General features: G+C 36.4%; 1 protein-coding gene and 1 long non-coding RNA gene across 5 annotated transcripts; both read left to right on the top strand.

The window, feature by feature from the left end:
- The first annotated feature begins 6629 nt into the window (after positions 1 to 6629).
- Positions 6630 to 7649, top strand: LOC129429989 (trace amine-associated receptor 9-like). Its single transcript, XM_055187001.2, has one exon. The coding sequence runs from the start codon at positions 6630 to 6632 to the stop codon at positions 7647 to 7649; it is 1020 nt and encodes a 339-aa protein (XP_055042976.2).
- A 1913-nt stretch (positions 7650 to 9562) lies between these two features.
- Positions 9563 to 14324, top strand: LOC141350619 (uncharacterized). Of its 4 annotated transcripts, none has more exons than XR_012358740.1 (5): positions 9563 to 9763; positions 10103 to 10175; positions 12097 to 12990; positions 13176 to 13219; positions 14157 to 14324. It is a non-coding gene; the product is annotated as an uncharacterized lncRNA (long non-coding RNA). The 4 variants fall into 4 exon arrangements; XR_012358739.1 differs by having other exon boundaries at positions 9564 to 9894; XR_012358738.1 differs by having other exon boundaries at positions 9568 to 10175; positions 12097 to 12243; positions 12955 to 12990.
- The last annotated feature ends 2755 nt before the right edge of the window (positions 14325 to 17079 follow it).

Raw genomic sequence — 17079 nt, 5'->3', positions numbered from 1 at the left:
ATAAACGTCCATAAAATCTCATGTCATGATTATGAATGTGTCATGTCAGCCTTATGAACACCCATTCAAGTAAAGTGATGTTTTATAAAAACATCAAAAAAACTTTTTCATGTGTCGTCGACCAACAACCTTAACAGTTTATATGTGAAGAAATCCACGTATTTACTTCTCACGACACGAGTGTTTGAAGTGTTGAAATTATTCGGCAAACTACTTTCTCTCATCGCTGCTTTTTGATGGTTTTGAGAACAATTACTCACGAGTCGCCCTCTGTCATTTAGAGAATTATACATTTTTTATGTATTTTATGTATTTTTTATTTTTTTGTGATTATATTTGCTGTACATGATAACAAATTTTTGTATGACTGTTCCTATGTATTTTATTGTGAAGCACTTTGGTCAGCAGAAATGCTGTTTTACAGGTGCTATATAAATAAAGTGACCTTGACCTTGACCTTGAGAGCACGTCAAGCATAAAAGTCTTGTAGGTTTACTGAGGAGCCTGCAGGTTCACGCCGTAGAGTAGAGCCATGCGAATTTCAAAAGTGTAAACAAGGCTTCAACTGCGCAAAGCTAAAAAGAAATCAGCAACTGTGTGCTGATTCCACCACTTGCCGCGTCACGTGTGAAAGAGCCTTTAAAGGAAACACCACAGTTTTTCAATATTTTACTATGTTCTTACCTCAACTTAGATGAATTAATACATGCCTATCTTTTTCAATATGTGAACGTCATCTTTGCACAGTGTGTCATAAATGTGTTAGCATTTAGCCTAGTCCCATTTATTCCTTAGGAACAGGGAAGAATTTAGAAGCCACCAAACACTTCCATGTTTTCCCCATTCAAAGACTGTTTACATGAGTAGTTACACAAGTAAGTATGGTGGCACAAAAAAAACGTGATTTTTAAGTGAATAAAAAATGAGAACTATATTGTATGGCAGAAGAGCACTTAGTTTGCAGCACTTTGACCTCTGGCGTAGTAACATCATGACTCCTGTGAAAATGTTACTGCGCGCCGAGCTCGAAATGCTGCAAACTAAGTGCTCTTCCTCCATGCACTAAAAAAGATAGTCATGTAATAATTTGTCTAAGATGAGGTAAGAACATAGTAAAATATTAAAAATGGTAGTTTTCCTTTAAGTCAAAAGTGTAGGCCTATTTGTCAGCGTTTCACACTCTCTCAGTCGTGCAAGTACAACTGCAACGTGCAACTGCCTGCCAACGTGTAAGTGTGAATTTGAATTTCTTTTCGCGACAGTTATAATAACACAAATCACATCACACCCAATAATTCAATCGCCCTTGCTTTTTTCCCATTCCAACATTTCAATATTGCCCACTAAAAGCTGCACAGATATGTTTGCTTACCTAAACTCTGGTGTCTGGTCTGAACTAGTTGATGCATGAAAACAGCACCCTGACTGGTTGACTGGCTCAAAGTATTTTGAGTATTTTAAAAATACAAAAATACTCATTTTAAATGTATTTAAATACAAATTACATTTCATTTTTTTCAAAGGCTTTAAAATACAAAATACTATTTTGTATTTGAAATACGTATTTTAAATACATGTATTTGAAATACTGCCCATCCCTGATCACAGAGGTACAAGTTGCTATTATTTTTATTATGTGTTATATTTTATTTGCCGACGTGTCTTGTAGACATCAACTGTAGGCTATACAATACACTTCATCAGGTAAGTAGCATATATGCAAAAAAAAAACATATTACACATAGACCATATACCCATAGAACAAGTCATACATACCACGTAATATTACAATAGGTACCCTGTAGGTATGAAATACTTAGAGAATAATTTTTCATATATTCCTACCCCCTTATTACCCCAAACTTAAAATATTATTCCCGTATAACTACAAGTACGTACTGTAGAGGTACTCTGTTGTTACAAATAGGTACGCTGTAAATTCGGGTTATTTACGCGGTACTTTGCGGGTCGTAAAGTAAAGTGTTACCGAATACTATAATTCGATAAGAAAACTAGTGAACGTATTAGGTGTCGCCCAGCTTGCAGCTCTAGGGGTCGTGTAATGATAACACGATGAACGCCATGAAGCCACGCTCTCCTCGGGACTCAAATGGAGCAGCCAGAGCGGTGACAAAGCCGCTGCTGCTGCCATATGCCACAGGAGCTTCTGAAATTGTTTCATCGGGACCGTGCTCTTGCTCTTGAATGTATTCAGGCAACTCAGAATTGACAGTACACGGCATCTGTTAGACATGCCGTCAAATCTACAGGTTGATGGATGCGAACCAATCGTTTTGACAAATGCATGGAAATATGCATTTGGGCTTGAGCATTTTGAACGGCATTGTGTGAATTGCACGGTTCAGCATACGCAGTTCCAAGATTGGTTGGAAGCCGCAGATTTTCTTGGGTACAAAAAAGTAAGGGCTGTAAAACCCTGACCTAATCTCTGGAAGTCTTCTATGTAACCTGCAATATTTGTAACAGTAAGTGCAAGGCAGGCAGTGGCAATACATCCAACCTGAGGAAGCACTTGGTTAAACACAATGTGTATTTTAAAGCACAAGAGTGCTTTGTGTTTTTGTCGATCGGATCACATGTAGACGAGAGAGACCCATTCTGTTTATACCTGGTATTTATCTATACCAGTCCATCTCTTTTGTCCACTTTCGACAGCTTTTGTCCTGATTACTTTGAGTGGTGGTCCATGGAGACTGCGGGGAAGTCCCTCTGCTTTCGTTTAAACCCGAGCGGGAGTAATGACAAGTTTATATGACGCAGAGGCGTCATGCCCATTGAAACTGAGGGGGCAGCTGCCCCCTCGGATTTTTGAGCCAAATGGATTTTGCAAGCAACCTCAAAAATAAAAAAAGCGTCCATTAATCTTTTAATCTGTTTAAAATGCCCAAATTGTCAATTTTGTGCTGCATCCGTGTTACTTTTCATAGTTTTGATAGTGTTTTGATCGTGTACATTACTTTATTCTGGCGGCAGGCGCTGCAGTCGGCGCAGCCACAGACGTCATCGTCTGCGCGCGCTCACGAGCTTAGCTGTTGCTGCTGGCTGCATTTGGCTATCTTAGGAATTAAAACGTGTAAGACACGCTCACAACATTTCCAAATCCCCAGTATGGTAATGTGTAGTTAACCTCCTCTGTGTAGAAATTGTATGGTTTAAAATGTGACCGTCTCGACGACCTTATATTAGTAGCAGGGGCGGCGTTTGCGTATGGCAGGGTATGGCAGTTGCCATACCCTAGCATTCAGACAAAACACCAGAAATCAACAGGCTATAATGATTCTCATTAAAGATAATTTAAAATATTTTCAGTAGAACATATCTAAACATTGGTACATCACTAATAAGGATCATTTACACGTGTGTTCGACTTCATGCTATAACACTGGAACCGACAAGCGGATGACATCAACGTGCCGCGAAAGCGGTTTGAAATCAAACTCTTCCGATGATTCCTCGACTCACCCTCGCGGTACTTTGACGTCATCCGCCTGTCATTCTTGCAGCGCAGCTTGAAGTCGAACAACACAATCAATAGTGGGTTTCGCGCTGCAGGAGGTCTCATGATGACTGCTGCTTTTATAATCTTTATTTTCGCAAGTAAAATCCTTTTTGTTTTTGTTTTAACATTTAAACAAACTCATGGTTCTCCCCCACACTCGCGCTTTGCATATTCCAGAAGTAATAAGATTTGCTCTGTGGATAAATAAACATGTTCTCTTCCACTGGGAATTGTTGCGCGCATTTTTTAATATGTCCACTTGTGGAATAAAACTGCACGATGACAAAAGGTAAGACTTGTTTTTGCATTTAGCTCTGTTATACTAAGAGTTTTATTTAGTGTTTTAGTTGGATATGTGTGCTCTATCACATCATTTAAAAGTCTTTATGTGTTTAGTGGTTTTGGCGGTTGTCGTGACAAGATTTGTGAAGGGATGTCATTGTATGTTTTGTTTTAATATTATCTTGTTTTAGTTTATGTGTTGCTGGAGTTGTACTTAGTTTTAAAAGCATTTTAAATAACCATGATTTATATTGTTCTATTGTTGTTGTTTTTTATTTGCATTGCTTCCGTATTGTTGTCAGTAAGTGTAACGTTACATCCGTGCAATCATAGTATGATTTTGTACAGGTTGGTGGAGTATGTACATATGTGGTTATAGATTTGTTATTTGAGAATGGCCTTCTTTGTACGAATAATTTTTGCCAGTTGTTGTGCAAAATGCATTAATGACAGAATTAAACAAGACATTAAACAAAACATAAATAGAACACATGTCGTTATTCAGATGTAAATATGATGCCAATATGTCATTAATCCGATTGAATAGTATTTGATATGAAAGTTAGTCAACACTTTTATTTTGGAGGTTTTTGCACTATGGCAGGGGAGTTTATAATGTTAGAAATTTAAGTGACATTGAAAAGACTGAAAGCTCTATAATATAATTCGTTTGATGTATGTGTATGCACAAATTTCTGTGAGCTTTGCACACTGTGCCCCCTTAAAAAAATTGGTGCATGACGCCCCTGTATGGACGCAAACTAATTTTATGTCAGAGTCCGCTCCATGTGTTGTAAGTAAACATGCTGCACAGTGTTTTGTACATGAAATACTTTCACACGCTCGCAAAATGAAGCTGCGGAGATCAACCGCTTTAGTTTTATCAATAGAAGCCTAAAGTTAATGCTGTACACTGTGTGTTCACGCTAGAAGTAAGAAAATACATACAGCATTGTGCTCAGTACCACAGCTTACATAAATAGGTGTAGAGAAGGCGGTCCATGTGGCTGTTCGAACACATTCAACCACATGCAGACCAAATGCCAATGCTGGCCAGCTTGGCAAAAATGTATCTCTCTGTTCAGGCCTCTTCTACACCCTCAGAGCGAATGTTCTCTACAGCAGGGGACACAGTGAGCGTGGAGCGGGCACAGCTTTTTCCTAAGAAAGCTGACATGCTAATTTTTCAAAAAATAAACCTGCTAGTATTGTTTTCTTCATAAAATTTTACTTTGATGTTGCTTTTATGACGTTTATGTTCATTGATCATTTGTCTTACTTATATATCTTATTTATATGGTAGACACACATAAAAGTGTGAATACACTATGCCCTGGATGTTGTAGGGATTTATTTTTTTTAGTAAAGATTGTGTGTATTATTGAACATTTCGAAATAAATAACAAAATGTTGAAAATAAGAGGTTTGGGCTTATTATGTCCACTGAAATTCACTTAAGTCAGACTGAAGTACCGAAAAAGGTACAGTTGGGTACGGGTATCGAATTTCAGGTACTGGAACTGATATCGGTAAAAATGTGAGCGGTACCCAACCCTAGTTCTATGAGGAAAACAGAATTATCCACGATCAAGTCGGCTCATCATGCATCTCGGGAAAGAAAGGCACAGGGGGTGAGGGCTGAAAAGCCAGAGCACCCCCGAAGTACCAATCGTCGAGGCGATCCCACCCGAGCGAGCATGGCTGCCATCTCAGGGTCGAACACGGGCTCCGCAACCCTACCCGCAGGAGGGAGCGGTTCCAAGACACCGTCCGAAATAGACGCTCTCTGATGCTGTGACAGACACAGAATCCTTGTGAGGACCGATAGAGGATGAGAGCATTATAGAACAAGCGCCACCCGTCTCTAACGGCACCTCTGACTGTGGATCAGGGTGCTGAGAGCCACTTGACAAACCAGCAGACCGATTCAGCATCTTTATACAGAGAACAAGGTTTTGCCACCGCACCTTTAACAGGGCTCCGCAACAGAATTGGGGGGTGACGTTCCCGGAGGTATGAAACGCGTCTCCGCAAATCCAAGAGGGTTATGTTCACGCAAGCGGAACACGAGCCCTCCACGTACGCTGCATCAGCGTGCTGAATAAACAGACACGAAACACAACGATTGTGGCCAACCTGGGGACCCATGAAATGTCACATCCAGAACCGCGAAACGGTTCCCAATTCATCAGTCACATCGTGACGTCGTAGTGACCGACTGAAAGGGAACTCCTAGTTACTTAAGCAAATAAAAATAACATGCCTTGGCAATACTTTTTAATAGTATGTTCTACTGGCATTCCAAATAAACTTTTTTTTAGCAATAATTGAATAATCTCCTCAAAAAAAAAAAAATGTTTCGTCTGAAAGGAAAACTCAGAAAAAGCATATGCAATAAGGTCTTTCGCAAAAATAACTAGACCACACCTTTTCAGCACTAATGATCCACTGCACATCTTTGGTAAATCCTAACAATAGTTATTTAATGCCAAAACGCTGTTTTTTCTTCTGCAAGCTGTTAGAAAATCTGGCCCATAGTTTAGTTCAGCTTTTTTAATTGTAATCTCATGAGTCACAATGTTTGTGTATCAGTTAGTTGCGTATAGAGCTGGGGAGGGGTTGAGACCTGACCTGAACTGTATATATGAACACATCTGAGCTGTAGCACATTCATTTAAGAAATTAGATTGAATAGGCATGTAGGCTACTGTATTTATGTTCATGTTTCCCTTAACCATTTTGTAATTTCTAAATTGATTTTTTGTTTAAACTCTGGTTATTAATTGTCTCTCTGCTTACAATTACAAAGAAAGTCCTCTAAGACGCGATGTCTTCTAATGAGACTGAGAATATTCTCCTGTGTTATCCTTCACATCCAGACTCTTGTCCTAGAGCTCAAAGTCTCACTGTTGTTAAAGTGACAATATACACTGTAATGTTACTCATGATCCTCATGACAGTTTTTGGAAATCTGCTGATCATCATCACCATCTCTCACTTCAAACAGCTTCAGTCTCCAACTCATCTGCTCGTTCAGTCATTGGCTGTGTGTGACTGTCTGCTGGGTTTACTGGTGATGCCCTACACTATGGTGCAATCTGTCGAGGGCTGCTGGTTTTTGGGAGATTTTATTTGTAAAGTTCATTCTAGCTTGAACATGACCTTCTGTTTCTCTTCTTTAATACATCTTACTTTAATATCTATTGATAGATACTTGGCCATCTGTGACCCTCTGAGATACAAAATGAGAATCACAAACAAAACTGTGACTGTATTAATCAGCCTTTCATGGATCTTTTCAATTGTGTACAGCTTTAGCATTTTGTTTTCAGGGCTGACTGCAGTTGGTATGGAAGCTCTTATATTACAGATGTCTTGTTTTGGTGGCTGTGTTCTGTTTATTAACAAAGAATGGGGACTAACTTGTGTACTCATGTTTTTTATTATTCCAGGAGCTCTAATGAGCTCTTTGTATATCATCATATTCAGTGTTGTGAAAAAACATGCAAAGGTTTTGTCAGAGAAAGTGTCTGTGATCACCACAGGTGTTAACAGTCAAAGCTCTGCACACAGAGAAAGAAAAGCAGCTAAAACTCTGGCTCTTGTTATGGGCGTTTTCTTTATGTGCTGGCTGCCTTTAGCTCTTGCCACCGCTGTCAACCGTTTCCTTAATTTTGTGATCCCAGCTGTTGTTTATGATGCTTTAGTTTGGTTTTCATATTTTAACACAGCTTGTGATCCTTTGATCTATGGATTTTTCTATCCTTGCTTTCAGAAGGCCTTTAAGACTCTCATATCCACTTATATCTGTGGATTCAATCATTCACATACTCTGACATTTGAATGAATAAAGTTTCTGTAGATGAATAATAACCAATGACTGAATAAATGTTGTGAAGCTGGTAGTGTTGATTTCAGAGATGTTTCATTCCTTTAACATTGTTTATAATAATGTTTATTATTCTCTTAATGTAGTTTCACATGCTATAGTTTATGTATTATTAAATCTTTTGCTTATTTGACGTTACATCATACATCATACGTATTAGATCGGTCATTATAATAAACAGCAGAAGATAAACAACACAGACAGTTTTAAATCTGATGTATATGGCAAATCTAGAAAACTTGTCTATTAACATCCTGACCTCAATAGTTTGTATGTTTTATGATATGAGACAAGGAAATGACAACTGTTTAATCATACATGAATAAAGCCATGATTTAAATAATTAATGTTTTTAAATTATAATCGTGGTGAAGGTAACTTACTGGAAGATATTTTCTTCAAGTATTTCTAATAGTGACTGTTAAAGGGTATATAACCTAGAACAAGACCAGATGAAAGTTAAGCTGTGATTAAATTCTATTCAGTGTACATATCTATTTAGTGTACATATATATAGCATGAGCAGATGATATATAACATGGGGTGGTTTCCAGGACAGGGTTTAGATAAAGCCAAGACTAGGCTTTAAGTTTTTTCTGAAAAAAAAAGATTTTGTATGTTTTTAGACAATACAATGAGTAAACTGGGTGTTTAAGCATGTGATTGTCCAAATAAATGTCCATTGTCTCAGCAGATACAGTCTTTGATCTTGGCCTTGATCTGCGCTACTGGAGCTCTGTATTAGAAAGCTGAACTCCAAGCGCTATAAAACCATACTTAAGGACATTTAAAAAATGTGCATCTTTATTTTGTATTTTATTTTATTTGCAATAAATACAGATGAACCATTGAACGACAACACTCTTGGATTTTTTTGGATTCGGGCTGTGAGTCTGACCCTGTACCCGCATTCTCTAGGTGGTTTGAAAATTGTTTTTTGCCACCACACTAAGTATTTTACGGTAGTCTCTGTCAAAACACGGCAATGGATAAGCGGTTGCTATAGTTACAAAATCTCGCAGCGTAAACAAATCAACGCACGCAGCTCAACAGATGGTGGATTTGTGTACAATGAAACATCACAAATAACAGACTGTAAAGTACCGCATTTATAAAACCTCAAAGTAATTCAAACTTGAAGCACTCTGGATTTATTGACGATCAAACCGATATTCTTCTAATAAATGCGCATCACTTTTCTGGAAGGGATTAATTTGATCATAAGAACTGCACGTTGGTACTTCCATTTTTTAAATAACCATAAAATCAGACATCGCATGTGACATTAATAATCTTTCTACGCTGAATTAACGTTCTAAAGGATTAACGTTACCTTAGTGCAAGAGAGAGAGAGAGAGAGAGAGAGTGAGTGAGAGAGAAAGAGAGAGCAAGTGAGCGAACAAACGAGAGAGAGAGAGAGCAATGCGACGGTTCACTTTCTTCAAGTATGTTGTTTAATATGTTTCTCTGAAGTTTATATGAATGAACACAAGGATTAATGCACGAGACAGAGTGAGAGAACAACGCATATTCACTATCATACACAATAAGCATAAATATGTTGTTTAATGTTTCTCTGAAGTTTCAAATGAATACGAGGAGTTACAAGATAGAGAGTGAGAGACTGACAGAAACGTGAATGTGTTCAATATGTGTACACAATAAACTTAAAAATGTCATTTTATCTGTTTATCTAAAGTTTAAGCATTAAACGTGTGGTTTTATTCAACCCAGTCTCACGGCATTTCGTGATTTGGTCACGAAATTTAATCTATTTATTCGTGTCAGGAACACGTTTATTTCGTTATTTTCGTAATTCCCGCACGTTTTTTAAACTAATGTATTTCAATTGGATGGATCTTTCGTGCAAATAGCACGATTTTTTCTGCCAGTCGGGCTGCAGTAGGGAAGCTAAACATTTATTCACAAGATCTTATCAAGACTGCAATATATAAGAATAAATAGGAATCGGCAACAATTAACGATCTATGCCAGCGCAAGTCAATATTTATCTGGTCATTTTCAACTGTTTTTTAATGTTAAAAGTCCCTCGCAGTCAACAGCTGTTTCCGGTGAGTTCTCAACTGCAGGATCAATAGCATTCAGCAGTGAGTTTAACAACGCTCAAATGTGGGTAAAATAACATTCAGAGAGGAGTTTTATTAAAACAGCGTTCAACTGCATGTAAGACAACCTTTTAGAGGTGAGTTTAACAACGCTCCACGGCGCGTGAGATTAAGTATTTTAAGCGTTTTCTGATCATGTATTGCTTATTAGACGTGATGCATGCTGGGTGTTAAATAATTTTTATCAAATGATCGTTGATGTTAATAAATATAGATCTAAATATACATTTTACTTGTGTTCGATTAATTAATAAGTTGTTTAATTATTAATTTGTTTATTTAAAGTCCTGTAATAACTGTGACGTCATCGAATGAGACGAAGGTCCATGGCTGTTTCAACTCGGAAGTTGAGATGAAGGTAATTCTTACATTTACAGAGCAAAAAAATTTTAATCGTAACAATAAGTTGTGTTTGGAACATTATAATGTATACGGTAGCAATCTTAGGATGGTAAATAATAGAAGTCATTAAAAATAACTTCGTTGCACCACATATGCAGTAGGCTAATAGCAAAATAGCTATAATTCATTCTGTCGCAAATAAGGTAACTAATCATGCAAGATTCAGGGAAATGCAAGATTTCAGTAGTGATATGTTACCTATATTACACTAGCTCGCAACTATTAAGCCAATTTTAGCCAACATGATCAGACGAAGAACAGTGTTGCCAGATTGGTTTGTTTTCCAGCCCAGTAATTATTTAAAATCCACACAAAATTATACAATAAACGGTCAGATATGATCTATAATTAAACAATACAACTTAATTCATAACAGCACCTATTGGGAATCATGTTTTAATATGAAATTATGAATAATTTAATTGCTCTTTCAGAGATTACATAGGAGCCTACAATTTACATTGCAACTGTAAAATTATTTTCCATTTCTGTCCTCTCCCTAATAATTTAAAAATTCCACCTGCCCAAACCCTTTTTATTGCACATAGTAGCCTACAACCCAAAACCAACCAAATGGGTGCAAAACTTCCAGTTTTACCAGACAGATGAAGAATACTGGTGAAAATGAAATATGTAATAATCTAAAAAGTTATGTTCTCTCTCCTCAGGTCCTTTTAGTATGTTTCCCTTTTTATTTGTTTTGTCTGGTCATCTTTGTCTATCTGTTTGTATTTGTGCATCTTTAGTCATGACAAGGCCCATATCTGGTAATCAGGAAAACTTTCCATGTCTGCTTTGCAAGCTTGTCCACCAAAAAAAGTCAGGTCACTGGATAGCCAGTGGGGGAAATCTGTCCTTAAAAGCAGAAATGCTGGGCGTATAATTAATTCTGCCTGTATTGCAGTAAGTGAAAGTGTTCATATTTCAAATGAAGTGCGCATGTTTTTCACATAATATAAGACTAGCACTAGGGATGCACCGATACCACTTTTTAGGAATATGAGTACGAGTATTTGCATTTTAGTACTTGCTGATACCGATACCGAGTACTTAATAATAATAATAAAAAAAAACATGATTTAAATTTACAGGTAACAGCTTTAGTCATATACTTTAACAAAAAAACAAGGGACTAGTTTTACAGTTTGTTGTAAACTCTGCCTCTTTGGACAACACAAGAGGCATTAACCCCTTACACGCTGCTCAAACATAGACATTTCTCAGACCGTGGTATCGATCCATGGTATGGGGGGACTTTTAACGAGTACTTTAGAAAATGTGGTATTTAGGCCGATACCAGTATTGGTATCGGTGCATCCCTAACAAATATGGTCTGGCTTTTACAAACATAGGCTTATTTCATACATGGAAGAATCCATATTTAGCTAAATTGTGTTGAAGAGTATCAATAAGTTGTGTTCGCTGTCAAGTATTAAGAAAGTTATAATGTCAATGGGAGAATGAGCCTGGAATTAACCATTGATTGTATCCACCTTATTTTTGATGTAAATGTTTGTGCCGCCATCTTTATGGTATCGTATTGCAAGGGACACGAGTGTGCTGTTTTGACTGTCTTTTTAATGTTTATTATGAAATTCAGGAAGACCGGTATAATTTTTACAGTTAGGGGTTGCCATAATAGCTGATACAAACACAGTAAATCTCTACAAAACATAATATGTTGTGTATGTATGTGGCACACGTGCACTCATGATCTTTATCCACACATCCATCCAGTAAAACCTTTCATAGTGCTAGTGAACAATAAACACAATAATTGTTCAAAAACAACTTCGAAAATAAGGTTACAGTTCAAAAGTCATATGTTTTATAAAAGAATCTTTTATGGTTACAGCTCATTTACTTTTTCATTTCAGGTGCGGAAACTTGAGGCTGTCGGATACAAGTCAATTGTATTTACTGGGAAACGGGATAAAAAGGACCTGCCGGAGAGCCTCGCCGTGGAGCTGCCAGAGAGCATCGTCATGGAACGGCCGGAGAATCTCAACAAGGAGTCTGAGGCTGTATTTGCATTAAATCTTGTTCCTCTGTCCTCTAGACTCTCTCCAACCTCTCTTGCTCCTATTACTTTTACAACTATTTTCCTCCACTTTCTTTCCCACCTCCTCTGACATGCTCACTATCACGTCTTTGCCTTTTCAAACTATACCATGGCTTCAAACTATACCATAAAGCAGGGTGCCCCAGGTCTGGCCCTGGAGGGCCGGAGCACTGCAGAGTTTGGCTCCAGCCCTGATCAAACAGACCTGATCAAGGTCTTCATGATCACTAGAAAATCACAGGTGGGTAAAATTTATTAGGGCTGGACCTAAACTCTGTAGTGCTCGGGCCCTCCATGGTGGGATTTTGGGAACCCTGGAATAAAGGGTAACTTTTTTCCTATTACATCTTACTCCACAATTTGCTCCTAGTCAAATCTATCTTCATGTATATTGAATTCATTTACCTAACCAGGTAATTGTTAGCCAGTTCACAGTGTTTTAGAGGCCATTGTCCAAGGGCTGTGGTCAATATAAATTCCTGACTTAAGCTAAGAGGTCTTTGGGAATACCAACCCAATACATTTTGGTTGATTGACAAAAACAAGCACAAATTCATTTGACACTACTGGAAAGAACTGTATATCACTTGACATAAATAGGGACTCATGTGATTGTTACAAAGCATGGCATTCATGTCTTATTAAAATGTACTTTTTCTCTTCATCATTTCAGGTTGTCGATAAAATAACTGGGGAATTGATAAATAAGGTAAAATATTATTTATTAAGCTGAGTGCTGCTTGTCTCAGTGACTGATTCTGACCTTTCAAAGATAATGTCCAGTAATTGCTTAAAGAGTTAAAATAATATGTGTGTGTGTGTGTGTGTGTGTGTGTGTGTGTGTGTGTGTGTGTGTGTGTGTGTGTGTGTGTGTGTGTGTGTGTGTGTGTGTAGGGGAAAGCTGAATTGGAAGTTCACTGGTGACCGTGCTCTGTGTGGTAAGTTATGTTTTATTATCTTGTTACGTTTATTCCATTGCAATGCAGATTAGTGTGGAATGTGGAATGCTTGAAAGACTATTCCAGAATTTTGTAGATAAATGAGAGATTGATCTACCTTATATCTATTTAGAATATTCTTTTAACATCTTGGAATTTGTGATTGAAGTGGATACACTCAGGGTTCTCACGGTTCATGGAATTTCTGGAATATTATGGAATTTTATAGGTCTTTTACAGACATTGAAAGTCAGTCATGGAATATCAGAGATTTTTGTTTGTTGCTTTAAATTTCAGTTTCCATTCATGAAAATGTACTTCGCTTGTTAACTTGTGACGTAAGGAATAACATTTTTCAGGTCCAAGCCTCAGCTGACTACAATTTATTCTGATCATACATTTTGTTATTTATTAACCTAGCAGGACATCCACCCAATGCATTACAATAGTAGGAGTGATTAATAGGATCAAAATGCAGACACTATCCCGAACTGCCAGATCTGGAACACATGAAAACATGCAGTAATTGTTTAACTTACTCCACTTATATAAAATAGCTTAGTTACCTTAACAAATAGGATAATATCCTTAACTCACTAATGACAACTTAATAATTCAGTTATCAACCACATTTTTGGAGTCATCACTACATTTGGAGGTGCATCCCAGCAAGACCCACATATGTTTTGTTTTGGTGCTGGTTTGCTGGTGACCACCAGCATAGACCAGCATGGAAATGATGCTTGTCTATGCTGGGTTTTTTTTCAGCAGTGATGGCTTTCAATATAAAAGAACTGTATGGATATTTTAATTAAAAGTAACTACTACTTTAACAACAGACACCAGAAAATGTGGAGAAAAATCTGCCAGTTAAGTACAAGTACCTCACATTTGTACTATGTGTTCTTATGACATTATCTGCACTTTGATATTACAGTGGCAAAACCTGGGATGACACATGGGAGACTGCCAGCGAATTCCAACACAAGTCCCACATCCCAACCAGCTTTCAGCATGACGGCCTACACCTTTTTATTATCAAGCACCTTTCAATTCTTTTTGATTGTCTTTGCTTGCTGTTCTTTATTAAAGTTTTTGCACAGTACCCAGTCTCTTTTAGTGTTTTTTGTTTTTATGTTTTGAATTTTGTATTTTAAAAACTCTGTATTTGTCATGAACTACACAGCAGACAAGAGGTGTCCCATGCAAGATCATAAGGTAGAGAGTTAGTGCTGTTTGTCATAATGAAATTCCCAAAGGCTTTATATTTAAAGAGTTTTGGAGTGCAGTTTTAGTACAGGTAAGTCTACTTGAACTATGATATGCCAGCCAGGAATAAGTACCACAAAAACTATTTTAAAAAGCTATTTAAATCCCCCTTAAATTTTGTAGTCCTGATTGAAATGTCTTATTAGATAAGAGTAACTTTAACATTTATAATTGTTATTAAAAATTTGTTATTTACTTACATTTATTCAGAGTAAAATAATAAAATTTAGTCATATTCAAACATATTTTATATTTGGCTATACAAAAAGCATCTTTTTTATATCAGCCTGCATGCTACAATAACTTAATTTTATTTTCTAAACAAACGTGAAACATTTTGAAATATTGTATTATTTATTTCATATACAGTATATAGATCTGCAACAATTATATCATATTATTTACCTTCAGGTTTATATCAATGAAACCAATTATTTGCTTAGATTACTGAGAAAACTTTTTGTTGTGTGTGTTTGTGCGTGTATAATAAATATACACATTCATAATCGTACCTACAGTGATTTACAGCCGTGCTGATCATTACATCCAGGAAGGACGTGCACGTGATTACCATATATAGACATGTGTGACGTTTCATTGGCGTTAGCAGTACACGCTGTGATTGGACTAACTATAATTCAAAATTAATAAGTGATCCGTTTTGCAAACTTTGTTTTGCTGTGGTTATGACGTTAGTTATACTGTCAGTTGTTGTTAGGTATTGCTATGTTAAAAGAGATTACCCGTTTATCGAGATCCCAACCCTAACCCTATAGTGTACTACACCCTTCTATGAACTACAATTTTCAGCGCCATGTTTCCCCGTCCCATCGATAGAATGACAATGGCTTATGGGCAATGTAGTTTAAACACGTTTAGTAATGAAACTAAATAAATACAATCTTTAATGAACAAAATGGCATGTAAATGTGTTCATCATACAAACCCCTATGGCATATTTAAGAGTTAGAATGAAATTTGGTATTTTATTGTGATTACTTTTTAAAATGCTTTTTTAACAGCTTTCCGTGCATGTCAGGAATCTCTGTTCAACATTATTTAGTAAACATATCAAAAAAAGTTGTCCTAACAACTTTTCTCTTTAATAAACTAATCAGACTTTGCTTTACAGCCATTTGAAATTTGCATAATTTTTACATTTCCATGGGCTGTTACTGGGCCCCTGGGAGAGGGAGGACAGTAAAACCTACACAGATCTACCCTCTTCATCATGGATAACAATCTGTGCTGAGTAACATTTTTATCTGAACAATATTTTTATTTCCCACATTTTCCAAATTCATATCTTGATTGTGTTAACTTTTGCTGATAATGTCATTAACATAGGAATTGTTGTAACATCATGTGACAAAGATACATTTAATAAATAACACAGAAAGCAAATTTAATTCTAATTTTGAAAATAATGAGTCCATATCATAATGATTTTCAGGATGAAATTTTTATACAGCACACTACAGTTCAACCCAAACACACAACCCAAAAATATATACCTTGATAAAAGCTGTGAACAGTTGAAAACTCTTTTATAAATATTTATTTATAAAAAAAATAAATGTTTGAACATGACTTTGCATGCAGATGACTTAAATTATCAGCAAATTAGTCAATTCCTTTATTTCTCCCAATCAAATAGTTTCTTCCGAGGCATTTTGTTTATATCAATATTTTATAAGCTTTCGCATGTGAAGTTTTTCCCAATCTTAATGGCAGTGGAATATTAATAGAAAGTCGGATGAGAAGAAATACCTAAAATCTCTAATGTAATACAGTGGTTGAGAGTTGGGGACATCCAAGCACTTTTGGCTTTATCATTTAAAAGATATTAAAAGTTAGATTAATCATTTCTTTGCACATTTAACACACACATCTCTTGTTACCCCATAGGTGGTGTTTATTTTATCAAACAGAGGGTTTGATGTAACACCTGCTAAAAATAGTTTAAACAAATAATAAAATACAATTCTGTCTATATACTAAAGGTGGATGTTGTTTATATATATGCCTATAATAGATGAATGTGTGGATATCTATCCATCCATGATCCTTCATCTAACCATAATTGTATTATGCATCAATGCAAATAGATTTTTTTTAAAAGGGCCGCACAATTAAGACAAAAATTATAATTGTGAGTTATTTCCCCTGATATTGTATTAACAGTTATCACTTTGATTAATAGTATTTACATTGTTTTCATTTAATTATCATTGTATACCTGACTTTGTTACAACTAACCCCGCTGTGTAAAAATGTTTTCAATCCCAGCTATCAGTTACTAGGAGTTGCTAAAATGTTTTAGTGATTCAAATAATATAAGGTTGGATTTGGTGACTTACACACCCAACTCAGAAATTGAAAAACCATAAAACACTTACTTCCATGCCTCCAAAACACTCTTTGTTCAATATATTAAACAAATTCATGTTCTGTTAGAAAAAGACCAGAAGCACAGATTGTCTGGCCCTGTATAAAAATATGTAACTGTGTTACAATCAATCCCATGTTTGTTTGTGCCCCGCTCACTTTAATTGTTGCACTTAATTTCCACCACTGACTAGTTGTAGAAG

The sequence above is a fragment of the Misgurnus anguillicaudatus genome, chromosome 18, assembly GCF_027580225.2.
Source record: "Misgurnus anguillicaudatus chromosome 18, ASM2758022v2, whole genome shotgun sequence".
NCBI classification, from domain to species: domain Eukaryota; kingdom Metazoa; phylum Chordata; class Actinopteri; order Cypriniformes; family Cobitidae; genus Misgurnus; species Misgurnus anguillicaudatus.
The sequence above is the reverse complement of the archived record's forward strand: the minus strand, read 5'-3'. Positions and strand labels throughout refer to the sequence as shown.